This window comes from Mixophyes fleayi, chromosome 1 (genome assembly GCF_038048845.1).
Source record: "Mixophyes fleayi isolate aMixFle1 chromosome 1, aMixFle1.hap1, whole genome shotgun sequence".
Classification (NCBI taxonomy): Eukaryota; Metazoa; Chordata; class Amphibia; order Anura; family Limnodynastidae; genus Mixophyes; species Mixophyes fleayi.
Genome location: NC_134402.1, coordinates 295,756,869 through 295,784,724, shown reverse-complemented (window position 1 = coordinate 295,784,724; position 27,856 = coordinate 295,756,869). Strand labels below are relative to the sequence as shown.

The following is a 27,856-nucleotide window of genomic DNA, read 5'->3' as shown; positions in this document are numbered from 1 at the left end:
GGAGGGCACACTGTCACACATATGGTTTTGTCTGTCTGATGCTTACCACTATGTACAGCAACCATCTTCTTATTTTTAAGGTCACACAGGTTTGCATGCCAATATTGCTATCATATTCCATCTTGCTCAGATACAGTCCAGATTTTTTCAAACATACTTAAAGTTTTATTTGGCACACCTTAAATGCAGAGTCATAACAACACATTTTGGTGGGAGTAGATGCTGGCTCCCAACTGTGGCACACTGCCGGAGGAGACATAGCTATCCTACTCTGGAGGCATCCACTGTTGTCCAACCTCGTGCTACACTATCCTACTTGTTCTTATAGTTTTGACTATCTGGTGCTTAACCTCACTTGCTGATTGGCTGTATCCTGGAATGTTGGGCCTCTTTGGAAAAGAGTTAGTTATTATTCACCTCATGGGCCTCCCTCCACCAAACCAGTGTGGCATTAAATCAAAAGCACACCACAACTTAAATTAATAGGCATCACAATGTCCCCATAATCACAATCATCCCAAAATTAAATAATAGTCCCCAATAGTCCCCATTAATAAATTAATAGCTCTTACTCCTATTAAATTAATAATCTCCAACAATAAATGAATATCCCCTACTGCCGCTAAATGTATTACCCCACCAAAAAATGAATATCCCCCACCCTCACCTCATCATTAACTTAATAGCTCCATTCACCCTCCAACAGCAGCCACACTACACTAAAAGATAAAAAGATCTGTGCTTACAAGTCACCCCTCAATAACATGCAAATTATTTATATAGTCATAAATTACAGTAAAAAAAACTATGTACCATAGAGAACTAAATATTATTCACACATTTATGACATTACACTACTTTTTTCCAGCCAGACTTCTGACTTGTATACTATAGTAGACAAACTCTTATGGAGAAGCACATCCCCATATGGGATATGCTAAGATGGAGGCAGAAGCCATCACACTCTGAGAGGACAAAGGTGGGTAATGGGGGTACACTGTCAGATTCAGAGGGAAGGGAGCAGGAGACAGAGGGAGAGACTCACATGCTGATGGGGAGGGCAGGATGAGGAGGGAAAAGGTGAGGGGAAAGGGAGAAAGAGGAAGAGATTCACATGCTGAGGTGGAGACAAAAGGGTAGGAGGTTGAAGACAGAGGCTCATACTGATAGGGAGACAGAGAGGAGGGGGAAAGAGTGACAGGCTGAGGGGGATTCTATGGGGGTTTAGGGAGAGACTCTAAGGTTGATGGGGAGACAGCAGGGAGAGACTCTCATGATGATGGTATTGGAGCATTCCAGGACATTTATATAGTTGGAGGAAAGACAGTTCTAAAGTGCAGGAGAAGCTGGTAGGCTGTCACGGGGACTATTTATTATGCTGCTCTTGTGTTTTTAAATATTTTATATAGCTTATTATGTGTGCTGTTACCGTCTATGTATCCATCTCCCCTACTTTCTTCTCCTTTTGTACCATTTCCTCCTTATTTTTTCTTTTGCAAAATAAAAATGGCTAGAGACATGGCTAGAGCTGTACTTTGCCAGTTATATTAAATATCTGAGTGTCCAATGCTAGTGAATTAATTTGTATTTTAAAGTACTTTTTGATCTTCTATAGATACAGCAATGTGCAGTTAGTTATGACTAGTGATAATGGATGTATATTGTTACATTTTACATTGCTAGGTTATTTTTAGTGTATTTTATATATTTATAGGCTTATTAGGGCAGTTACTTATAAAGATGTTCTAGATAACAAGCATTAGGACCCAGACAGAGCTGTATCATTGTAGTATTTTCTGTCTGTTCTTACTGAATCTCAGCCTTGATGATTACATGTTGCACGGCAATACGCCACAAACATGCATTGACATTTGATTCAAGGTTGTTAGTGGTAAGTACCTTCATTTACAAGCCACACATCTGCAGGCAGGTTGATCAGAGTTGCTGGATGCATATAATTGCCTGGACCCTGACATAATTACTTTCTTTGTTCTACAGTGGATAGTGACTATAAATAGGCACAGGTTCAAAGAAAGGCATCAGACTGCATGCATTCAGCAAACATCCACAGTTTAATTACTACAATAAGTAGTATATAATATATAATGTGGATGACTTGGCTGTGACAGGGAACAGCTTTGTTGGACAAGTGGACTGCCTGCAGCTTTTAAAACTTTTCCAACCATGACAGCAGCCAGAGGAACTACACTACCACTTGAGATAATTCCAAGTGAAAGGGAAAACTTGTCGCTGCTCTCCTGCCTTAATGACTCTGTTAAGGGTCCAAAGATTGAACATCCCTCTCTATCCGGGCGCAATGAGACATTGTATGATTCCCAACAGACCCCTCCTTTGCTGGTGGATGCCTGGCTTGTCCCTCTCTTTTTTACTCTTATCATGCTGGTGGGACTCGTGGGCAATGCACTGGTCATATATGTAATAACCAAGCATAAACAGATGAGGACAGTGACTAATTTCTATATTGGTAAGTTAGAATTTATTTATTTCAGAAATATTTTTTTCAAATGTTTTATTTTCTTTATTTATGTAATGTCTTACAAAAATGAAATACATTGAGACTGATCTAATTTTCAGGTATGTCATAGACCGTCAAAGATAATTCAGTATAATAAGAAAAGAAATTATGTTGCAATGTTTTGCAATTCAGAGAATATTGACACTTCAATTGCATGTTAAATAATTAGTGCCAATTACAAACTTATTTCAGTTCAGGTGTAACATTACACAGTGTGAGGCTGGGTGCACACTACAGGGATTTCAGCCGATTATTCGGCCAATCATACCATAAACGACCATTTGGCCTGATATCGCATTAGTGTGTATGCTCCAACAATGAACGATTATCGTTTCAAAGCACATTGTATCATTTGATTTGGTTTTTAAACTGAACTAAAAGTCTTGGTCAATGATAGAACAGTGTTGTGCCGATTCTTCAGTGTGTATGCACTCAAGACCAGCAGTGTCCATAGATCTCTATGGAGTGTGCAGAGTCACAATCTTTTCAGCAGATGGTTATGACAGATGAAGAGCACAGATCTGAAGGTAAATCTTATAAAACATGAATAGTGTGTACACATGAATCAGTATGCTGATCGGAACTTTTTTTTTTGTTAGTCGTTGTTACAATCCTTAAAAATATTGCGTTGGGACAAATTTTCTGTGGTGTGTTCCCAGCCTAAGAAGCTAAATTGTTTATCTACTATGCTGAGCTAAAATTTGGAGAAAACAGCTGTTTTCTCCAAAGGATGACCATCGCAATTCTTCCTCTTATTTATCATTTTTTTTAAATTAATTAGAGATTTCTTCTGCTTTAACTTGTATAACGCTGGACACTACAATCCTGGCGTTGGGATCCAATTTAACAACTAACGCCATTTAAAGATGGTGTTAACTTACCTTTTAAATGAATTCCAGAGGACTCTATTGATGCTGGAGAGGAAGCACCTCGTCCATCGGCAGAGCCCATTGCTATGCCTTTGCCGTGCATGCGCAATAGCCATACTGGGATCAGATCCTTCATTCACTGGCAGCGTTAAAAGGGGTGGGGGAGTTCACCAGGTGTCGCCAATGTGCCCTGGCTCAATGAATTTAAGCTGCAGGACATTTTGTTACGCTGTGGTATGCAGCAATACAAACTTAATTTTACTGCCATCCACCAATGTTAAATGGACCCCTTAGTGTAATTTTGCTCTCCAACCTTTGTTTGTGCAGATGGAGTAGAGTTTGGGGTGAGGTGCAATCTGGCTAATTTTCAGTGAAGAATTTGTGCTATTGTTTGACAAATCCCTTAGGTGTAGCTGTGACCACATTGGGATATTTAAGTAAATGGCAAAACGAAGACTCTGTGCAATGGTGAGTAATAAATGCTGCTTCGTTTGCATTTATTGAAATAAAATATGTTCATAATCTATACAGTAGAGATCATGGTTTATAAGTGGTACATTATAAAGCCCTTTCAAATGTACATAAATATATATATATATATATATATATATATATATATATATATATAAATATATATATATATATATATATATATATATATATATAAACATATCCACGTTGTAAAACATTTACTTATGCTATGATATTTAAAGATTTCTGTAGCGTAAAGCACTTGTTTATAAGACACATCTTTGTAAAAATAGAAGTTGGACCATACTGGATGTAAAAAATGCACATACAGCTTTAAATATGTACGTCCACCCAATCACACATACTTCATACATGTTAAAAATACGGATTTAGTCTAAATCTGCACTTCGCATGCACATGTAGATGGATGCTTAAATATGAAATACTGGATTACTTTCATGGTTTTGAAAATGAATTGTTGTATACAGTATAAGTGCTTATGTATTGTCAAAGCATCAAATATTTGATATTGCATTTATTGTTACATCTGTGGTTGTAAGCGCTCAGTAATATAATGTAAAAACAATTACTTCTACCAAGGTCCGTGAGCAGCACATGCGAAGGAGTTGATCTTTGCTGACATTTCTGGAGCACGATCTGCTTTCTCAGTTTTCTGTTAAGCTGATTGACTTTTTTGCTCATTTTGAAAAACCATAGGTGCTTTCTACACTCAAGCCGCATCCCGGAGCTTGGGAAATAAGGCTGCTCACATTTTCCCCTCCAATTCTTGGCATGTAACAGAAAATAAATGAACGTTTAAAGTGAATGGAGGGGCATTTTAAGAGTGTAACAGAAGTGTCAAGGTGCTTCAGAAGCTGTATGTTTGTATGTTCTGAAAAAGTCAGTCTGGACATAGCCTTAATGTTGTGGGGTATATTTTAGTAAAATATTGAAAACAACTTAAGTCAGCAAAGTTCATAATAATGTATTACTCTATTTATACCTGACGCTTGTTTTGTCCACCTTTGTGGACATTGTTTTTATATTGAAATTGTTATAGACCAAAAGGATTAATTTTGCAACATAACCTGCCTTAGTAACCTGAGACATCTACACATCTGTATGCACATCTGCATTATTTGTCCGCCCTGTGAAGAGGGATGGCTTTTTGGTGTAAACATATTCAGATAAAATACTAGGAAGGGCTGCCATCAGAACTTGTGGTGCCCAGTACTGATGAAACAGGCAGCACCCCCTCCATCTTCCTGAGTCATCCTCATTGACCATCCTCCATGGGGATGCAGAGGTGTTGTATGGAACATGCATCACATGCCTCTTACATGCCCTTAGACCTCCCCACATGACTCTTACATGCTCCTCAGACCCCCCAGGGTGCCGAAATACAGGGGGTTCTCTCCAGCGACCACCAGTCATTTTTTCACACACTTTTTTTGTCCTCACAACCTGTACTTCTGGTGGTTGGCCTCAAACCTGAGACCAGCCACAGTGTATTATATATATGCAGAGACTCATTTCTCCCCTTCACTTCCCTGTCTCATCAACTCTCTGCCCCTCCCCTCTTTGACTGATAGTAGAAAGGCACAGTTGTTTGCTAATAATCCACTATAGATTCTAATGGAGGAACTGAGAGAATTAATGTTTACAGGTCACTTTTTACTGCTCATTTGCAATTTAACGACATGTACAACTGGTAGAGTTCCTGACCTTGATTGCATACACATTTTTAAAGTGTTACCAAAATTAACCTCCAGCATGAAGATCTGCTCGCATTTCTGATAGAGATTAAAATAATGGCGCTATTAAGAAGCTCCTTTGCTATTCCAGCACCAAGCACTGTTTGCCCTGGCCATCTTTAGTCACTTGTGGCAGAGTGGAGGGGATGGACACATTACTTTACTGTTCCAGCAGAAGTAGTGCCAACCCACTCCCAGAGGAGGGCAGAGAATTGGTAGTTGTAAGTGTGTACATTGACATGTACAATATACATGTGTGCATTTATTCCACAGATATATTCACTCATACTTGCCAACTCTCCCGCAATGTCCGGGAGACTCCCACATTTCGTGTGAGTTTCACAGACTCCCGGGAGAGTGTGGCAATCTCTCGGATCTGCCAACTTCTTAGTGAAGTGGGCAGATTTAGGTCCAAAACGCGATTTTCGGGGCCAAAATGATGCAATTTTTGGAGCCCCGCCCCCTGCACGCCCGCCTTCCCCGGCAGGCTCCCGGATCATACTTGCCATAAATTGGCAAGTATGATTAACTACGGCAGAGGCATTGGCATAAAAAGTGCCATATCCCCCATTGTCCAAGTACTTAACTGAAGAGGGTTGCATATATGCTATATCTATGGGCTTGAGGACTTAATGCCAATATATATATATATATATATATATATATATATATATATATATATATATATATAAAACAACATTATTAATGAATTAACGGAATGAATGTGCCAGGCAGCGTGTGTGTTTTTTAGGGCAGAACAACATTCAATAACGCATCCATTTGCTTAATCTTATAGTAATCCGGTTACTCTCTAGCAGACTAGTTATCGAATTGTTGAGCTGCAGTTCCTCATAGAAGGGATAACATTTAAGAGAACTGTCTATTAAGACATAGTGATTATTATATAAAAAAATCAAAGGTTGTGGTGCATAATTGCAATACTATTAACTTATTAAGGCTCTGGAGTGTATTCATTTTGTGTGGATATAATTATACACAATCTTATAAGAATCCATTCCCTAGCAAAAATTGTTGCCAATTAATTTGCCGTAAGAATATCTATACATCGCTGGAAGCAATATTATTTGAAACAAATCACAACATAAATGTTGTAATTAATCACAAATAGAGCAGCTAATTAGCTGATTATTCAGCTAACTGTTTAGCAGCGATTCCTAACTTAAGGGAAATTATCTATATAATATCTAATGCCCAATATTATATGGAATTGCTTCAATATATAGACAGTATATGATTAAGAGTATTATTTACTATCACTAAATAACACAAATATCCAAGAATTGTGTAAGCAAGAGTATAACATTGTTAAAGCTCTTGAATGAATTAAAAAATGTGGGGATGCAAGAATATATAATACTGTTATATGAGTTTATTTTCTTTGGAAAATCTGCTGGTTATCAATTTAGGAAAATGCGAAAACACACACGGCTAAAAATAATTTTTATTGCATTATAAGAAACAATATGCAAATGTATTCATAATAAAGGTGTTGTAACCTAAACACAGTTGCTTTTGGTTTTGGATCTATATTTTTTAGAAAAATTCATAAAATATGCTAAAATCACATAATTTGGCTCCTTTTTTTGTTCCTACATTATTATTATTAACCTCAATAGCACTAATTTCAAGTCATTTGCAGTCAATTTTGACCACCTCACAGGTCACAATATTATTTTCATAAATTTCGGACAATACTGAAGTGACCTGGCTGGATGCTAAGCGACAAAGCAATGAGTCAAATACACGGCAGTTTCTAGCACATCTAGGACACATTGGCACACTGCAGTGGCAGAAAAGAAAAGTGGTGCAAGATGGATTTGTCCTTGGATCATGAACCAGTTATGGTTCATTTGATCGCTCCACCTGTTTCTTGGATAACTGAGGTAATTCTACAGCTAATACATGGCAACGAGCGCTGACCCCCCAGGATGCGTGCATTTATCAGACCCACACCAATCCAGGCTGCCAAAAAATGCACTAAAAAGAGCCATTGTAATTCCCAGCAAAAAGCAAGTTCATCACTGAACTTCGAATCAGCCCCAATTCACAAAAAATTATAATCTAGTTAGGTACCTTTGATTACAAACACTTGATGACACAGCAGCAAAGTGAAAGGTAATACATATACACGTCTATTTAGACATCCATGCTTACATTACTTCTGCAAGCAACATTGTTCTTTGTTAATAAAACTGTTGTCTTTATACAGTTCAGAAAAATAAGAAAAAATCTTCCACCATTCTTTGGATGTTGATAGTTGATAGTAGGATCAGGTGGAGTTACAGTTAATTCTGGTCAATTCTTTTACAGTAGACAAGACCAGATGTCAAAATGTTGTGCTGAGTCATCTGCATCATCAATGGGTGTCTAAGATTTTTGCTAAGCATACAAAAGTATATAGCATATGTAGGTAACATTGGCACACAGCGGTAGCTGAAAGGAAAAATGGTGCAAAATGGAATTGTCCTTGTGCCCTCCCACCCACCCTTATGTTGGATCTTTAAATGGACATGCACACTTTAACAAACCAAGCACTTCAGCCACAAAAGTGTCACACAAAACAAGGTAACAATGGGCTTAAGGCACCTAAGGTAACAGTGCTGTTAATGAACTCTACTGTGGCAAGATGTTGTTGTCATCATACTCAGCCTCATCCTCACCCTCATCAGTGTGTACATCATCCTTACACATTATTAATTAATCACTGCTGGAATCCACCATTGCAGAAGTCTCAGTGTTTTGATGTAATTGGTGGGAAAGGCCTTCCTCGTGGAACTTGAAGTTCATTTTTATGTTCCCGGCTGTGCTGAAAACTCTTTCCGAGTACAAACTGGAGAGTGGGCAGCTTAGGCAGTGCAAAGCGAGTTGGTACATGGGTCTCCAAATTCCCTTTTTTGCCTCCCAGTATGTAAAGGGACTGTCTGATGTGTCTATTTCTATGCTGTCGTGAAAATAATCCTCCACCGTCCTTTGGATGTAGTCGGATCAGGTGGAGTTCCGGCAGAGGTGTCAACAGTTGAGTGAGAAACTGAAGAAGGAGACGCCGTCCTCTCAAGTAACACTTGAGCTGTCATCTTGCTCACCGGGAGCTCCTTGCATCTCTTCAGATCTGGGTCAGTTGAAAACAAAGAGAAGACATAGCTCTTAAACCGAGGATCAAGCACAGTCACCAAAATGTAGTGATCCTTGGATCCTGGCGAAGCTAATAAAGTACTTGATCTACAAGTCCGGCATACTTAGCGTAATTGCTTTGTTTCATCTCCTCCTTCAGTTTCTCAAGCTGCTTTTCCAAAAGTCTAATTAAGGGAATCACTTGACTCAAGCTAGCAGTGTCTGAACTCACTTCAAAGTTGACTACTTTGAATGGTTTCAGCACCTTGCACAACACGAAAAGTATTCACCGGTGCGCTTGACTAAAATAAATTCCCCCTCCTTTCCCAATGTCATGGATTGTGGAGTAAGCGTGGATGGTTTTTCGCTGTTCCTTCATCCGAAGAAGCATATACAGGGTGGAATTTCACCTTGTCACCACCTCTTTCTTCAGTTGGTGGCAGGGCAAAGTAAATTGCTGTTGCAGCTGCTGCAATCTCCTACACATTGTTGCCGAATGCCGAAAATGCCCAGATATTTTACGGGCCACAGACAGCATCTCCTGCATGTCCCTGTCATGTTTTAAAAAGCTTCGCACCACCAATTTTATTGTGTGAACAAAACAGGGAATGTGATAGAATTCGTAAACAGAAGAGTTCCCTGGCACAGAAAAAGTACTAGATAATAACTTTACAATTTTAATTAAATAACTTCCTGACCATAGATACGGTCATAAAATATAGATAAAATGGACAAATACATAAGGTCCAGACCAAATGATAAAGGTCAAGTTGCATATATATATATATATATATATATATATATATATATATATAGAGAGAGAGAGAGAGAGAGAGAGAGAGTAATACTGGTGACTGATGAAAAAGGCGCAGTGCAGTCCAAGATAAAATCCAAAAGTTAATCTCTTAGAACGAGGAATATGAGATCAATGATAGTAAACTTACCCCATCAGATGGAAGCTACAATGGGTAACTGTCCAGCAACAAAAGACACCAATACTGAGACGGTTGTAGTCTCTTCACTGATGCTGGTAAATCCGACGCTGAATAAACAGACTTACCTGATCAGCAACTTTCCAGATATCCAATCATAGTAGGACCCTGACAGCAGCTTCTTCCGAATGCACAGGTATCCGGCAGTAGTGGCTGGCGTCAGTGCGCACTCAATGAATTTTTATTTAAAGCGGGAATGTCGGGACCATACTGGTTAACTGATAAGAGAGGGGTCCCGACATTGCCACTGTAAATAAAAAATTCATTGAGGGTGCACTGATGTGAGCCACTACTGCCGGACACCTGTGCATTCGGAAAAATCTGCTGTCAGTGTCCTGCTACGATCGGATATCTGGATAGTCGCTGATCAGGTAAGTCTGTGTATATTCTTATTGTTGTCTTCTCAAATCAGTTTCCTTTTGTAGGTGTCCTCAGCGTCGGATTTAACAGCATCGGTGACGCGTACCCCACACTACCGAAAGATTAGTCCCATAAAAGTCCCGAGCGGGTTCAAATCCTGTGGATCCTGACTAATGCGGTAACTGTTATGCTTGTAAATTGGGACAGAATCCCCGTGGTGAATCACCACAGCTTCCACTTACAGCAACACGAAGGGGGTGGTGCGCGCATGCACATGAATCCAGACCAAAGTAGTGGCACCTGTTCTGGAGCTAGTTCCGATAAAAGATATACATGGAACTTCTCCAAATGAAAATTGTGAATGAATATAATTCCAATCCTAGATACGGTCATACCATATAAATAACATGTACAAATACATAAGGTCCGGACCAAATGATAACGGTCAAATTGCATATTATATATATTGCATATATATATATATATACACAAGAGTAATACTGATGACTGATGAAAAAGGCACAGTGCAATCCAAGAAAAAATCCAAAAGTTAATCTCTTGGAACAAGGAATATGAGATCAATGATATCCATCAGATGGAGGCAACGATGGGTAACTGTCCAGCAAAAGAAGATACCAATACCGAGAGATTAGTCCGGTAAAAGTTCTGAGCAGGTCCAAATCCTGTGGGTCCTGACTAATGCGGTAACTGTTATGCTTGTAAATTGGGACAGAATCCCCTTGGTGAATCTCTGCAGCTTCCGCTTACAGCAACACAAAGGGGGTGGTGCGCGTGCGTTCATGGATCCAGTCCAAAGTAGAGGCACCCGTTCTGGAGCTAGCTCCAATAAAAGATATAAATGGATCTTCTCCAAATAAATATTGTGAATGAATATAATTCCAAACCAACGTGTTTCTTCGATTCAGGGCTTCATCAGGGATTAACTTGATCAGTAGATGTTCAAAAACGGATTTATATATAGATCCAATGGTCAGTATAGTTCATGCCCTCTGCATATCGATTAGCCAATGAGGCTCCTTCCATTTTTAAACCATTAGTCAATTAATCCAGGTACTAGCCTACATTGAAGTGTTGAGTTAATATTAATTATTAATATTAATTATCTTTTAACAAAAGAATGAACATACTAGTTGGAGAATGAGTCATACCAGAGTATGTGTAATAAAAGAGAATGTTAAAGACACAGATCTATACACCCATATAAATAGCATACAAATTCTACTAGGGGGGGTTAACAGATTATAGAAAAAAATTCAAATCGATTTCCATGTTGAGGCCCTTAGGTGTCAGAGTCCTAAAATGGAAAATCCACCTAGTCTCTTCCTGTGAAATTGAGCAAATAAAATCCTCTCCTCTCCAAGATCTATTGACTTTCTGTATGCCAACAAATTGTAGCCCAGAGGGGTCATGGTTATGACAGGATAGGAAATGTTTGGGCACACTGTGTGTAGTCAAATTTTTTTATTTTTTTTTAGTGATGGGTAGTACATGAATGATCAGTTCAAAACGACTAATCTTCAAAGTGAAGTAACTCATTTAGTTCATAGCTCTGGCAAAGATTAGTTCACCAGGAACTAAAACAAGTAGGAGGAGTTAGAGATAAAGCAGAGCAGCTCCAGCAGCCTCACTCACTGTCTCATTCACAATGGCTCTTTATTTCCAAACTATAAAAGTAAAGTAGAAAGCACAGCACAGTCCATGAAATAGAAATCTAATTTAAAAAAAAACATCTGAAATTGCACTGACTAGCTAAAGCCTATGTGTGAGTGTGAGTGTCTGTATGTTCCTGTTACTCATATTTTTGTGATAAAATCACTGTCCTATTAGTCTTAATTCTGGCTTTGGTACTGGGTCCTGAACTACCCTCTCCCTACACTTCCCATCTGTGCTAAATATGCTACTGGGTTTGTAGGTGCTAATACAGCAGCACTGCTATTCAGCTCTCTCATATAATACTCATGAGTCATTACATCTAAACTACCAAAGGTGGCACTGCTGTGCTCAGATATTGTGTAAGACTTTGTGCAGCTGATCACTGAGTCATGAGTCATTCTCCTGGCTCAGAAATTCAATAGTTCATCTAGTTCTTTTGACTCATTTGACTCTTCTGGCTCTTTTGAGTCTTCTGGCTCTCTGGCTCTTCTGGCTCTATTAAATCATTTAGACCATTTAGCTCTCAAGTCACAGGATACATTCTCTTCCCTGTCAGCTCAAGACACAGTGCACTGCCGAGTGCTGCATGTTATATACCGTAGTTCTGTTTACTCCACCATATATACAGGGGAGATGTATTTGTCACGATTTGGTATTCTGGACTCTTGGATCCACCCAACAGATGTTACCACTAGCAGGGCGCGGAGTCTAATGGGCGAATGGTTTTCACCAGCGATCACCGCAAGGTGACTTGGGTTTAGCGGCATTCGCTCGCAGGTCGCGGTCCCTACCAGGGGTGTTGGGCAGAATCCTGGGGGAGTGATAGTAACTAGTGTGAGATGAGCACACTGGTAATGTCAGTTCTATACCCAGATAGCGAATAGATAACAGATGCAGGATAAAAGTACAATCAGTGATTTAATGATGATTGGATGATTACAGAACAGTCTTGGTATATTGGGACAAGGAACATGGGAACAGGGTTAGCAGTGCCACCGGCAATGAAGTATGAGTGAATACAATATAGCAGTATAATCAGTATATTCAAATATAGCAATAGCATGAACAGTTCAGCAACAAAGTGGAGATGGTAATGCAGCAGGTATATGAGAGCACAATAATGTTTTGACAACACGAGCGGACCTACACAATATTAGGCAGGTTGTTTTAATGTTGTGGCTGATCGGTATAATATATATTTATTTATTTTTATAAAAAAGGGTGTGTATTTCACCCAATATTTACCTAGGTGATTTATTTACTCTACCTTGAGGTATCATTGTCTTAGTATCCTCACAACAGGTATGATAGGTATGTTAATGCACAGTACAGCAACCTTATTAGCAGCCTCTATGCTGCTGGTGGCCATATCATAGATTACATTAACCCAGTCATTCATACAGCATTGAGTTTTGCTTCACTATATATGGTTATATTGTACACTAGTGGGAGTGAAGCTAAGCAACTAAAGCTTAAAAATGTTGTATCGTTGTACGTAACTGGAGCAACACATTTATTCGCAATGACCAGTTCAACATGGTGGTTCATTAACACTGTCATAGAGACATCCGATACACAACTGTAATCCTGATTATTTATGTAGGGGAGAGGGTTAAATCATCATACTGTGAGATGGAGTGCATAGTCAAGAGTTAGAACTAAAAAATGTAAAATGGCAATACAATCAACACAATATATGTACATATAAAAAGTCCTGCACAAAACGAAACCAAACACATTGAAAAGTGCCCACAAAAAGTAACCCATGCATTAGCCCTGCAGCCCTACCTATATTTGAGAATAATATTGTGCAAGTTATAGGACACCACAACTTGTAATACAACTATCAGTGTTTTTAGAAGCCATTCTTTAAATTCAATTCTTGAAATTCAGAGAATCTGAATATCGCCACCATTTTAGTTTTGTAAATTTGGTTTTAATCATACTATTTGTAGATGCTGTGCAGACCATGCATAATGCCAGGCATAGTATGCTGGATATGGCAGATGTGGCTCCTTAGAACCATGTACAGTTAAGGCTGGGGGTGGTCTACACAACCCCATACATAAACCCAAAGAGAAATTGATGTTAATTATTTGAATCAGGTGACAAATGTATTACACAGCCACACCGAGATTCATTTTATTAGTCATTTAAAATTTGTGATCACATTGTGTAGGAACAGGGTTGTTGGTTCCGTAACAGGCAGATGACTCTTGGTGTTTCATACTGCCTTGTTATTCATAAGCCTAGATGCGTGTTATATCATTTAAATAACATCAGTAACATCTGTGTTTGGTGGGTACCTTCCACCATCTACTAGACAACGATCATAGTGGCAATTTTACAGTACTCGCTAAGGCACATGAGCTTCTGAGAACTTTGTGAATCCTGACTGTCAAACCTGTTAGCTTTAGCTGCAATCCTGCTTTTGAAAATACTTGAAGGAAACCATTAAAATGTTGTATAGCTCTCAAACTTATACAACATTTTAATCTTGCACAGAGCCTACAAAGACAATATTTTGTTCATCTTATGACATAAGAATCATTGCTATGACATTTTAAATCATACCACTATAAGAATATTCACTCTTGTCTTTTTCGTTTGTAATATCTTGGCTGATACAAAAATGCACTGATCCCGATGTGCCTGCACCAACTGCAGAACATTTTGTAAACCACACAACTCCTTAGAGATGCTCAATAGACTAGCAAAGTAGTTTGTCAGACTAATTAAAGTTAAACATCTTTTAAAAATGCATGAGTGTTACATATGAAATGCCCAATTTGCAAGCAAGAGGCATGGTATTTCACCTGATGTTCCGATAGAGGACTATATTTTTGATGATTTTGAGTTTATGCAGGAAATGTGGACCCACAATGCAAATTAGTGCTACACGTTACCAGTGAATGAAGAAATGTGGCAAATTCAGTAGTCTCATTGTATAATGTGTCGAAGTCAGCAAATTGGATAAAGTCATTTCAATTAAAGTCTAGCAAACTTGGTTGTCTTTGTCTGAAAAGATGCGTACGGTACGCTATGACGTACGAGGCCACGCTACGGTGTGAAAGGGCGTACGCATCCACTACACGTGGCAGCAACAGTAATCGGTCTTTTACCATATATTCGCACAAACACGCATACTTATAAAATAGTACACATTAATGGTAATTGCAGCACATAGTCAGTTATGTCGAAATATAGTAGTATTTATATGTTATATCAGAGTTACATGCATATTAGTGAAATACATAGAACGGGTTAAAGGAATAACCTCATGAGTGGTATCATAATGAACCTTGTTACATATCCTACTGTTTGGTTCATTCTGCGAGGGAATCGCAGAGTGCATACGCAAGTTATGAATGATAGGGAATTATGAACTACTTAAGACTAAGGAATCCTGGCGGGAAGAGCAGAGCATACCCCCTGCAGAGATGACTCCCTCCTTTGGATTCCTTAGGATGAACCAGTCAATGATTGACGACCCCTTGGACATTCCTGAGACCCGGACCAATAGATGCAAGCTATACCATCTTCATTGTATTACTGTATTTGATTGTGTATATAAGCAGCAGCTTGTGATCCAGAGTGCAGACATCTTGTCCCCAGACTTCAGGATTGAATGACTGCACTGGATCCAGAGCGCCTGCGATAAGTAACGGCTGTATTTACTATTACTTCGCTTGAGCATATTATTCCACTTATTGCGAATAAATCTTTGTGCTTTGGAAACACAAATCGAGGTTCGACAATCGTTATTGGTTAGCGACAGTACGCACATAACAATTTGGGTGCTCGTGAGCTTTGGAGGTTTCGTTGCTGATGATACGCAAGACCAACGGATTTCGGTTCCTCAACAAAGGGTGGAGACGCGTCATAAACGGGTAAGAACGCATGGTGTTCAAAACCTGAATTTTACTCTGTGTTGCGAAACCGAATGTCCGTTTTGCATTATCTAGGGCACGCTAACTAGAACCTAGGGACAAAAGAGAAAACTGTTTCTTTTTACTGTCATTGTGCGTTTTAACTGTATTGCATTGCTTAGCGTATGTGTATTTCCTGCTGTGCATACGCGAACTTCCGGTAGATTTGCCACGTGGTTAAACAATCAATTTGATAGCTATACATGCATAGTATAAATCACTTGTGAAAGTCTCTGAAACACTATCACTATTGTTGGGAATATTGTTGATTTTCTGCGCAGAAAACTAAGGTGTATGTGTTTGGTGATTGTATGATTTTGAAGTGAAAGTTGATTTACTGTCAAAAAGACAGGGATATCGGTTGCCGTTTGACGAGGTGGGCTTGCAACCGAGGTAGTATACAAGGCAGGTATACTGGCAGCAAAAGCCCTGTTTGAAAAGAGAACAGTTAAAAAGCTTTTGGAAACTTTCTCCCCAAGAGTAATCACAAAGTTTAGTGATAGTTAGTATTGCTAAGCGGTGTGATCGGACCGCATGGTTGTACAACCGTGCTTGTGACTTGGGTTGAACGGCTGAGAGGAATTACGCTGGTACAAACGGGTATAAAACCCCGGTACTACCAGTTCAGTAATTCTCAACAGAATTTTGTGGAGAGCCAGGATATCGAGGAGCTGATATTTCTGTTGTCCATAGTGATATTTCTGGGTTAGGAGGTGCGTGGGCGTAGCCTGTGAAACCGTCCATGGATAAAAAAAAAAAAAAATCTCTAGTAGGTTCTGTTTGAAAGGAGAACAGGTAAAAAGTCTTTTTACGTAGCGTTGAGAAATAGGTTGTTTTCACAATGGGTGCGAAGCAAACGCTAGAGATGGTTGATGTTGTGCTGCTTAAGGAAGGACCACTGGGGTCAGCTAGGTATCTTATGTTTAAGAAATATGGTGCATACGCAACTGCGTATTGCGACACGTGGGTCAAGATGACCAAAGATTGTGATAGGCCTTTCCCAACAATAGGAAGTTTTCATTCAGAAGTACTAAATAACGTAAGAGATAAAGTTTGGTTGATTAAGTCAACGAAAAAGAGAAATAGACATAATGATTGTTTAAAATTGTGGCAAATGGAAGGTAACACGTGGCAGAGCAGCGAATGCAAACCGGAAGTAGGCGTGACGAAAAACGCGCGCAAGGTGGATGTACCCGTTGCGAAACGTGGCGAACTCAGCGCAAGCGCGCCCCCGCCACCTTATGTGGCGGGAGGGGTAAGTACAGCCGTTGTTAAAACTGAAAATAGAAAAATTGCTAAGTTGTACCCTGTTTTAAGCCAGTTTCAACCAAGTGTATCTGAAAATGAAGATGAACCCACTGTGATTTCAGCCATTGCCCATGCTGTTAGTGTACTAGAGGCTCAGCGCAAGTATGAGAAAATGGCTGAGATAGGTGAGAGTAGCGTGATCACTAGGAGTGAAAGCGTTCTAAATCTAGAACCAGCAAATCCTATAGTGTCCCCTGAAGACAGTGTACCAGAGGGTGCGTTCCCAGTCCGCACAATATCAGTTCCCAATGGGAAACCGGACAAGGATGGTGTAGTTCCTTTAAGAAATGTTACAATGCATTGTCCCTGGACTAGATCAGAATTACGTTCCATTATGACGGAATTCCCAGATCCTAGAAAAGAGTTGGCTAAGTGTCAGAAATTTGTTAAAGACTTAGGAAATGCCCACGAACCAACCAATAAGGATTGGCGTGTAGTGTTGAGGGCGTGTCTTCCTCCCAATACTAACATACAAAAATTCATTGAAGATTGTTTGTTGAAGGAAGATGACACCTTGACTGATGAGATTAACCAAAAGAATATAGAACAAGTTGTCAAACACTTAGCCATCTATTTTCCAGTAGTAGTAAATTGGAGTAAGATTTTCACCATTAAACAAAAGGATAGTGAAACAGCAGCAGACTATTTTTCTAGGGCGCTAGCATCAATAACACACTTTACCGGAGTAACTGACATAAGAGAGGATCCACATCACAGGGAAGTAGCTGTAGGAGTGTTAATGGATGGTCTTAGGGAAAATTTAAAAACCAGGGTACAAACCTCATTACCTAACTGGAGAGGTATCACAGTAGACTCTCTTAGGGAGTCTGCTGTGGAACATGACAAAAATATCTTTAGGAAAAAAGAAGAGAAAGGTGATAGGTTGATGACGGTGAGTATTCAGGCTTTAGAAGGAATACACACACAACCACAATCATACCAAGCATACAACTCAAGTAAAAAGGTCATTGTATGTTTTCGCTGTAAGAAAGAGGGACACATAAGGAGATTCTGTCCAGAAGCAAGGAAAGAAACATCAAGGGGGGAATCATATAGGTATCCTCCACGGAGAAACACACATAGGCAAGAGAACACACAGCTACCCGCGCATATTATAGCAGCAAATGCTGCGCGAGAAAATAATAGTCAGCGCTAGGGGTCAGGTCATACCTGTAGTCTACAGCCAGTGAGGTTAACTGAGAGTCAGAGTGAAGAACCAACAATGATAGTTGACAAAGCTGGTAGGAAACAAACTTTTCTTGTAGATACAGGGGCGGCCCGATCTGTGATAACCTCTCCTTTCAATCTACAGGTGACCAGTAAAACCATTCCAGCTATGGGGGTGACGGGAAAAGTGTTACATTATCCTCTAACTAAACCCGCTGAAGTTACTATCGGCCCTCTGCATACTAAGCATTCGTTTCTCTTAGCTGCAGCGGCTCCTACTAACTTACTAGGGAGAGACTTGTTATGTAAAATGGGATGTGTCATATACTGTACTTCAGATGGTGTGTTCCTAGATATACCCGAGAAGGTTGCACATGAGGTACAGGACATATTGGACACCCCTCAAAGGTTAATGTTACACTCTCCTGTTATAGAACAAAGTCCACCTCAAGTAAAGGGGATGTTGCTGGAAATACCAGGTTCCCTATGGACCAGAGATGGACAGGACACTGGACTGATGGCAAACGTAGCCCCTGTCATGGTCAACCTAAAAAGTGGTAGGATAGCTCCAAAAATCCCACAGTATCCATTAAAACCGGAGGTGGAACTAGGGGTATATCCTGTTATTGAGAGGCTGTTACAACAGGGGATTTTAATTCGTACAGCCAGTACAGCAAATAGTCCCATTTTCCCTGTGAAGAAGAATGTGGGGAGGGGCTATAGATCAGTCCAGGACTTAAGGGGAATTAATAAAGTTGTTGAGAGCCAATTCCCCGTAGTGCCGAATCCAGCTGTCATCCTCATGCAGATTCCACAGTCTGCCAGTCATTTTACTGTCATTGATCTATGTTCTGCTTTCTTCTCAGTCCCTCTTCACCCTGACTGCCAATACCTTTTTGCATTCTCCTACAGGGGAGTGCAATACACATGGACCAGACTACCCCAGGGGTTCATTGACAGCCCCAGTATTTTCTCCCAAGCCTTACATGACTGTTTGCAATCCTTTCAACCCCACAATGGGTCTGTTCTAATTCAATATGTGGACGATTTGTTGTTGTGCTCTGATTCTTTTATGTCATGTTTACATAATACTAAATTGTTGTTGCTTCATCTTTCACAAACAGGGCACAAGGTGGCAAAGGATAAATTACAGCCATGTCAGACTAAGGTTAAATACTTAGGACACTGCCTCACTAAGGGGCTAAGACACCTGACAACCGACAGAATTGAGGCCATACAACACATGACCCTGCCGCAGAGCCAGAAGCAGATTCGTACTTTCTTGGGGATGTGTGGATACTGTAGGTCCTGGATCCCAGGTTTTTCTATTCTGGCATTACCATTGCAGGAGCTAGTCTCTTCCTCAAAACCAGAGCGTGTTGTACACACAGAAGAGTCAGAGCAAGCGTTCTTTAACCTTAAAGATAGTCTGACAAGAGCACCTGCATTGGGAATACCTGATTATGAAAAGCCTTTTGAGCTATTTTGTACAGAAGCTGATGGCTGTGCAGCAGGTGTCCTCGCACAGAAACATGGTGACGCTAGCAGACCGGTAGCATACTACAGTGCACAATTAGACAATGTGGCAAGGTCACTCCCAACATGTCTCAGAAGTGTAGCAGCAACGGCCCTTTTAGTAAGTAAGAGTGAAGATGTAGTATTAGGTCATAATTCAACCATCTATACACCCCATGCTGTATCAGCTCTGTTAAATTCAGCCCAAACCAGACATGTTTCTTCAGCTAGATTCACAAAGTGGGAACTAGCCCTGATGGCACCCTCAAACATCACCATCAAACGATGTAGCACCCTAAATCCAGCTACATACCTTCCGTATGTGTCTCAAGAGACACAAAGGATGGGAGGTGAGGAGACCCTGGTTGATGATGAGTTAGGCAAGAATACTGACACGCATGACTGTATGGGAAACCTGAATCAGACCTTTACTGCAAGGCCCGACATACGTGACACCCCCTTAGAAAATGTAGATTTTACGTTTTATACAGACGGAAGCTGCCATAGACAGACAGAGACAGGAGAGCTATGTACTGGTTACGCTGTTGTAGACGATCAGGATGTGGTAGAAGCTGAACCCCTTGATCCACCTCACTCAGCCCAGGTGGCGGAACTAGTAACACTAAAGAGAGCGTGTGAACTGGCAGAGGGTAAATCAGCCAATATATATACTGACTCTAGGTACGCCTTCGGGGTAGTGCACGATTTTGGGGCCCTTTGGCGTCCTAGAAACTTTACGACAGCAGCAGGTACACCAGTAGCACACTCACAACACATAAAAGGACTTCTGACAGCGATACAGTTACCCAGAACAGTAGCCATCATAAAGTGCAAAGCCCATACCTTTGAAGAAGACCCAGTGTCATTGGGCAACAACAGGGCAGACGAAGCTGCTAAATGGGCAGCAGGGCAACCTATGACTGTATCGACCGAGACTATGATGGTTTTTCAGACATTAGACACGCAGAAATTAATTGAAATGCAAGATTTGTGTTCTCTGCAGGAGAAGGCGGTCTGGAAGGCGAAGGGATGTGGTCAAGAGTCCTCAGGACTCTGGAGGGATGGACAAGGTAAGCCTGTAGCTCCCCGAACATACTATCCAAGCCTGGCTGAAGCAGCACACGGCCTGACTCACCTGGGTAAAGAAGGTATGTGTAAACTGGTGAGAGCATACTGGTGTGCTCCCGGATTTTCCTCTCAAGCTGGTAAGAAAGCAATGTCATGTCTTACTTGTTTGAGGAAAAATGTTGGGAAAACTATTCCAACTGAGCCATCCCACATCCCTCCTACAGACGGACCTTTTCAGGTAATACAAATTGACTATATCCAATTACCACCGTGCAGGAATCTAAAGTATGTGTTAGTGTGTATTGATGTGTTTTCTGGTTGGGTAGAAGCATATCCGGCAGCCACTAATACTGCTGTGTTCACTGCAAAGAAAATTGTACAAGACTTTGTGTGTAGGTTCGGTATCCCTAGAATCATTGAAAGTGATAGGGGTACCCATTTTACTGGTGATATCTTCCAAAATATGTGTAAACTCATGGGAATCAGTAGCAGACTTCACACCCCTTACCGACCACAAGCCAGTGGTAAGGTGGAGAGAGTAAACGGTACTATCAAGAACAAACTAGGTAAGATAATGGCTGAAACTGGGTTGGCATGGCCTGAGGCTTTGCTGTTGGTCCTCCACAGCATTCGAACCACTCCTAGACCTCCTCTTAATCTGTCCCCCTTTGAGATACTGTTCGGACGACAACCTCATTTGATCGTGAGTCCACAAGACGACTTAAAGTGTAATAATGAAGTGACTGTACAATATCTTATAAGAATGAGTAGACAGCTGAAACAACAACAACAAAAACTAAAAATGCTGTCACCTGGTATGCCAGAGACGAACTGTCATGATGTTGAACCTGGAGACTATGTTATGATCCGCAATTTCTTACGTTCAGGTTGTTTAACAGACCGTTGGGAAGGCCCGTACCAAGTGCTGCTGACCAGTACTACATCACTGAAGGTTGCAGAGAGAGACACTTGGGTCCATTCCACCCACTGCAGGAGAGTCCATAATCCGGAGAAAGTGCAAGACAAGACTCAGACCGACGACATAGAGCTGTCACTTGTGAGCCTGTTTCGGGAGACCTAAAGCCTGCAGTTGAGACACCTGAACCAGAGACGTTGCCTCAGAACTATCTTTCCAGCGATGGAGTGGCGGTTTTTGTTTTTCTTTTGTTCCAGGATTTTCCTTGTTTTTACTTTTTCTAGGTCATTCTATTTTTGTGAAGGAGGATGGAGGACGGAGGAGAGTTCTGGGAGTGATACGGATGAAATGGAGGCCGAAGAAAAGTTAATAGGATATCCTGAGCAGCCCATTATCAAACTTGGTCCAGGGGTTATGAAAAGGTCTGCTAGCTCAGGAACTCGGAGGCAGTGTGAGGGGCTATTGTCTGATGAGTATTGTATCTGCAAGTTCTGCAACTCCCTAGTTGAAGAGAGATGCATCCAACGATGCCAGTCCCCCAGTACTCTGAATATAGGCGGGCATCCTTTGGAGGATTATCACTCCCTGGTGGGTAAGGTGCTAAACCAAACCGAGTGTTGGGTGTGCTCTCACGTGCCTCAAGGGCAGCATAACATAGGACTAGTGCCATTCCCTCTAAACATATCCGAAGTACTCGAATTAAGGGGTGGGAGGCCCATAGAAGGGAGGTACAATAACACTAGGTCCCCTAGTCTGACGCTTCGACAATACTCCATAGGCAGATCTTTGCTGTGCCTAAACATATCTCATGCAAAGCGCCTGGAGAATTGGGAGGCTGACCTATCAGATTAGACAATGGCTCGCCACACTCATTTTAGAGAGAGACTCACAAGGTCACTACTAGGCAGGAATGTTGATGGAAGTCACAAGTTAGGGCGTATAACCAAACATAAGAAGGTATCTATTGGAAAAGTCTCTACAGATAAATGTGAAAATATCATTAGTGCCGACACGTGTCTAGAGCAGATGGAGACACTAGGCATGGGTAGTTTTATCAAAACTCTGTGTGATATAATTCATGGGCATACTGTTCCTTATGTTCTCCCTGATGATGTGTATTTTGTTTGTGAAAGGAAAGCTTATTCCTGGGTGACTCCGAGTTCCAAGGGCTTGTGTTTCCTAGCTAAACTGGTTCCTGAAATCATGACTATTACTCATGAAGAAATGGTAGATATTCACAAGACTACATCACCACCATACATACACACACAGTATGAACACCGTGGCAAGAGAAATATGATTCCTGGTGAGGAACCCATAGCTACAAAATTGATTAGTGAAACTGCTGGTTTCCAAGTTATGGTTGCTCTAGATCTCACCAGGACCGCTCGGGGAACATTAAACTTTAAATATATCCAAGACCTAGCTAAATTAATAGATAATATCACCGAGATGTATGATGACACTTTCAGGTATACTGGAAGGGAGCTACAAGCGTACAAAAAGGAGTTGGTGCAACATAGACTGGTACTAAATTATCTCACCTCTATTACTGGTGGGTACTGTGTGACACTGGCCACCCAGTTCGGTGTCAAATGTTGCACGTACATTACTAATAATACTGAAGACCCTAAAGAGGTTATAGACCGGAAGATGGATGAAATTTTGCAGCTGAAATGGGAATTTCGAAAGAGCCATAATTCTTCGTTATATGAGGTCGGGGAAAAGGTGGCGGGTTGGTTTTCATGGTTGAACCCAGCAAAATGGTTCTCCGGTCTGGGGGAGTGGGTACAGGAAATGATTGCGAGTGTAGGTAAGCTCCTTCTCCTTATACTGGGTGTCATCTTAGTAATTGGTTTAGTTGTCAAATGTGTTCCTACTGTGTTGAAGTGTGGAAAAACGGTCTCATGGGAGTAACACTGAGAAAGAGACTGAAAGGGTGGTACCAGATACTGAGATCATGGTCTGTGAAGAAGTATTGTATAATCCTGAACTTGAAACGGTGATTGGGTGATAGTTTATTACACTATCAAAGGGTGGAACTGTCGAAGTCAGCAAATTGGATAAAGTCATTTCAATTAAAGTCTAGCAAACTTGGTTGTCTTTGTCTGAAAAGATGCGTAAGGTACGCTATGACGTACGAGGGCACGCTACGGCGTGAAAGGGCGTACGCATCCACTACACGTGGCAGCAACAGTAATCGGTCTTTTACCATACATTCGCACAAACACGCATACTTATAAAATAGTACACATTAATGGTAATTGCAGCACATAGTCAGTTATGTCGAAATATAGTAGTATTTATATGTTATATCAGAGTTACATGCATATTAGTGAAATACATGGAACGGGTTAAAGGAATAACCTCATGAGTGGTATCATAATGAACCTTGTTACATATCCTACTGTTTGGTTCATTCTACGAGGGAATCGCAGAGTGCATACGCAAGTTATGAATGATAGGGAATTATGAACTACTTAAGACTAAGGAATCCTGGCGGGAAGAGCAGAGCATACCCCCTGCAGAGATGACTCCCTCCTTTGGATTCCTTAGGATGAACCAGCCAATGATTGACGACCCCTTGGACATTCCTGAGACCCGGACCAATAGATGCAAGCTATACCATCTTCATTGTATTACTGTATTTGATTGTGTATATAAGCAGCAGCTTGTGATCCAGAGTGCAGACATCTTGTCCCCAGACTTCAGGATTGAATGACTGCACTGGATCCAGAGCGCCTGCGATAAGTAACGGCTGTATTTACTATTACTTCGCTTGAGCATATTATTCCACTTATTGCGAATAAATCTTTGTGCTTTGGAAACACAAATCGAGGTTCGACAATCGTTATTGGTTAGCGACAGTACGCACATAACAAATGGAATTTGTGAAAACATTTATACACTTTAAATTTGAAGATTATACATTTACCACTATAATATGGCCTGATATGGTGCCTATTTTGTTTAGAGAAACCTGATGGATAAGACTGATTTGCTTGTGCAAGATATTAAAGTGTTGTGCACTACTGTAGTCACTTTAAACATAAGATATATTGACTATTTCATTTTCACCAGCTCATTACTTCAGGCTTTGGGTTTTGAGGGTTCAAATGACCATTTCCCATATTTTTTAAATAAAGCAGCAAATCACATAAGCCTGAAACCTGCCTGTTAAAGTGGAATTCATGGCTTGGTATGAAAAAAACAAACCCTATGAAGATCACTCTGAAAACGCTACTACGTAACAGATGTAAAAACTGTAAGAAAAGCATGCGCCTGTATTTTAGAGTTCGATACGATTAAACATGCGCTGGGTATACTGGGTCTTGTAACCGGTGACAACTACCACAAAACACAGAAAGGATACGCATCCCCGCAATACAGTGGCTAATGTACTAATGTACTAACTAATGGCAATGGGGTGACTAATGACCCACCCACAGCGTTTGAATTCAAAGTTGGTTATTAGCACAATGTGTCTACAATGGCCTGTTATCAATTGCTTCTCAGATGAAAATAAACATTCTAAAATACATTGTTCTTAATGCTTGATTATGTGGGACGTTGGTGGAAAACAACGTTGGATACAGTATTTTGTTAAGGACTAAGAATGAAACAGGCCACATGGACATGTGTGATATGCTTTACAGTGATTATACTGATGCCATAAAGCTTTATCACAAGACTCAGCTGGGTGAATGTATTCACCACTATGTATTACTTTTGTCAAAAAAAATGAAGGCTTTGCCGACATTGCCACTTATTTTTGTAATGATAAAGTTAATCCATGGGGTCTTTTTTATCCTATTATATGGCTTAAAATGGGCAATAAAGTATTGTTCTGTCACGAATAGAGCAGAAATATAGGATCCTTGGATCTGCGTAACTTAGCACTACTCTACCCAGAGGCACGAAGTCTAATGGGACATGTTGTCTTCACCAGGAACCCCCGCAAGTAGGTGTGGGCTTTGCAGCCTCTGCCCCGCAGGTCTCGGTCCTCTGAGAGAGTGTTAGGTAAGACCCTTATGGAGAGTAGAGGAACAGGAAAAACTCTGCAGAGAGGTACAGCAGAGCAGCGGGGTAGACTTGAGGAGAAGATATCCATGGACGAGTAGCACTGAACAGCAACCAAGGAATCACTGAAGCAGCAAGCTGAACACGAGGAGGAGATATCTGTTGATGAGAGGCACTGAACAGCAACCAAGGAATCTTTGCACCTGGACAAATCATATTGCATGTCATGCAAATGCAGCGCTTTTTTCCCATTCAGGGATAATACTGCCTGCTTTTGGATGTAGCATAGTATTCATATACTGGGCATCTGTCAACTACTGGGCAGCTTTATTTATGCACTGTAATTTACAGTTAAGCTACCACATGTCCATACAAATTTAAAATCTATATGCACTAGCTGGTGTGTGTCTGGTAGGTAGCCTCGGACTGGCCTGCTGGGGAGCCGGGCTATCCACCGGTAGGCCCTGCCGCATTGAAGCTCGGCTCCCTTTGTTGTTAGGGCGGGGCTCCAATGCAGCCGACTCCCGACCCTTCAGACGGCGACACTTCAGTTAAACACACTACCGAGCAAGTGCAGAGAGCAGCATGGCAGAGTGTGAAAGGGGGCCAAAGCAGCATGGCAGAGTGTGATAAAGGGGGGTCAGGAGAAGGGGGGAGCAAAAGCAGCATGGAGGGCGCAGTGTAATCACAAGGAGGCACAGCATGGTGATGAAGGGGCACAGTAATGTGTGTGATTGCACAGCGGGCTTGTGGCAATGTAATGTGTTTGAGGTAGGTGGTGGCTAACTAATGGGTGCTATTTTGTTTGTGGAGTGATATTGAGGCAATTTAATTTTATAGTGGGGAATGTTAATTTAAGATGGGGTGGTTTGGGGGCTATTAATTGGAATGTGGGGCTGAGTTTGGGGAGAATGAGGTCTATTTATTATTTATTAAATGTGAATATGAATTATTTAATGGCAGTGACGGTTGCGGGAAATAGGTATATTTATTATATGTAAATGCTATTAATTTATTGCTGGGCTTGTTTGGAGGAGGGAGAGAGGTTTATTTATTAAATGGGAATACTATTATTTTAATGTTGGGGCTGGAGGAAGGCCTAAGTATTAATTGTGGGTCCTATTGATTTAATGCCGGGGATGGTTGGAATTTTCTAAATGTACCCATTTTTTTTCCATATAGGGCCCCCAACATTCCAGGATCCAGACAAGCCGCAACAAAAGAAACCAGCAGCCACAGGTGGTGACAAGAACTGGTAGGACAGTCTGTCAAATGTTCTGATTCTAGTGGGACAATCCCGATTTTTGGTGACTGTTCTGCCCAATCTAAAGGGCAGGTCAAGACTGTACTCTTTATATACACACTGCATTCTTTATATACTACACTATGGTGCTAGCTGTCCTTCATGGGCTGGCCACTCCCCCTCTAGTGTCTGGTCTCACCTCTATGATGGCTGGCCACACCCCCTTTGGTGGGCCCATAGCGTTGCAGTCCCCCGGTGGGCCCTTCATGCCCCAGTCCAAAACTGGTGGTAGGGAATTTAAACTGTAAGCTCCAATGGGGCAGGGACTGATGTGAATGATTACATAGGACAGCAGTTTAGCACCCAAGATGGCTTCCTTATTGCCTGCGAAAGTGCTATCAGTGTTATTTTGAGAAAAACACAATATAAATATAAAATATTATTATTAATGTTTAAATTATAATATCAGGATGTGACTCCTAACACCATTAATGAATCAAAGGTTACTGGTGATTAGAATAACAACAGATGGCTGTAATACAAGAGTAAATAGCTGCTAGTGGGTGTGGCCCACTGTCACTCACACAATGAACACATGAAATGTTGCAGCTAATTGGGTAATTAAAGAGGCTATATATGACTAATACATAAATAGCAGCTTATTAGTGTTTAAAGGATAATGGTAGGATGTGACCCCCTCATACCTTAAAGTAATCAAAGTTTGCAGCTAATTAGAATAATATCAGATGACTAATACAAGAATAAATAGCTGTAGATGGGCATGGGCAACTGCCACATTTGACGTTGTCTCTTGTGTTAATCTAATGTTAAATCATGATCCAACTTAGTTTAATCTTTTAAAAATAAAGTTTTCTGAATAAGAAGCTGTAGCATGGATAAGA

At 40.8% G+C, this 27,856-nt stretch overlaps 1 protein-coding gene across 1 annotated transcript in view; it reads left to right on the top strand.

Moving 5' to 3' along the window:
• The first annotated feature begins 2,108 nt into the window (after positions 1-2,108).
• Positions 2,109-27,856, top strand: part of LOC142108185 (G-protein coupled receptor 54-like) — an 85,480-nt gene continuing 59,732 nt past the window's right edge. Inside the window, exon 1 of the mRNA XM_075191809.1 lies at positions 2,109-2,485. Coding sequence (XP_075047910.1) covers positions 2,185-2,485 — 301 coding nt within the window. The 5' untranslated portion in view covers positions 2,109-2,184. The remainder of the gene's footprint in view (positions 2,486-27,856) is intronic.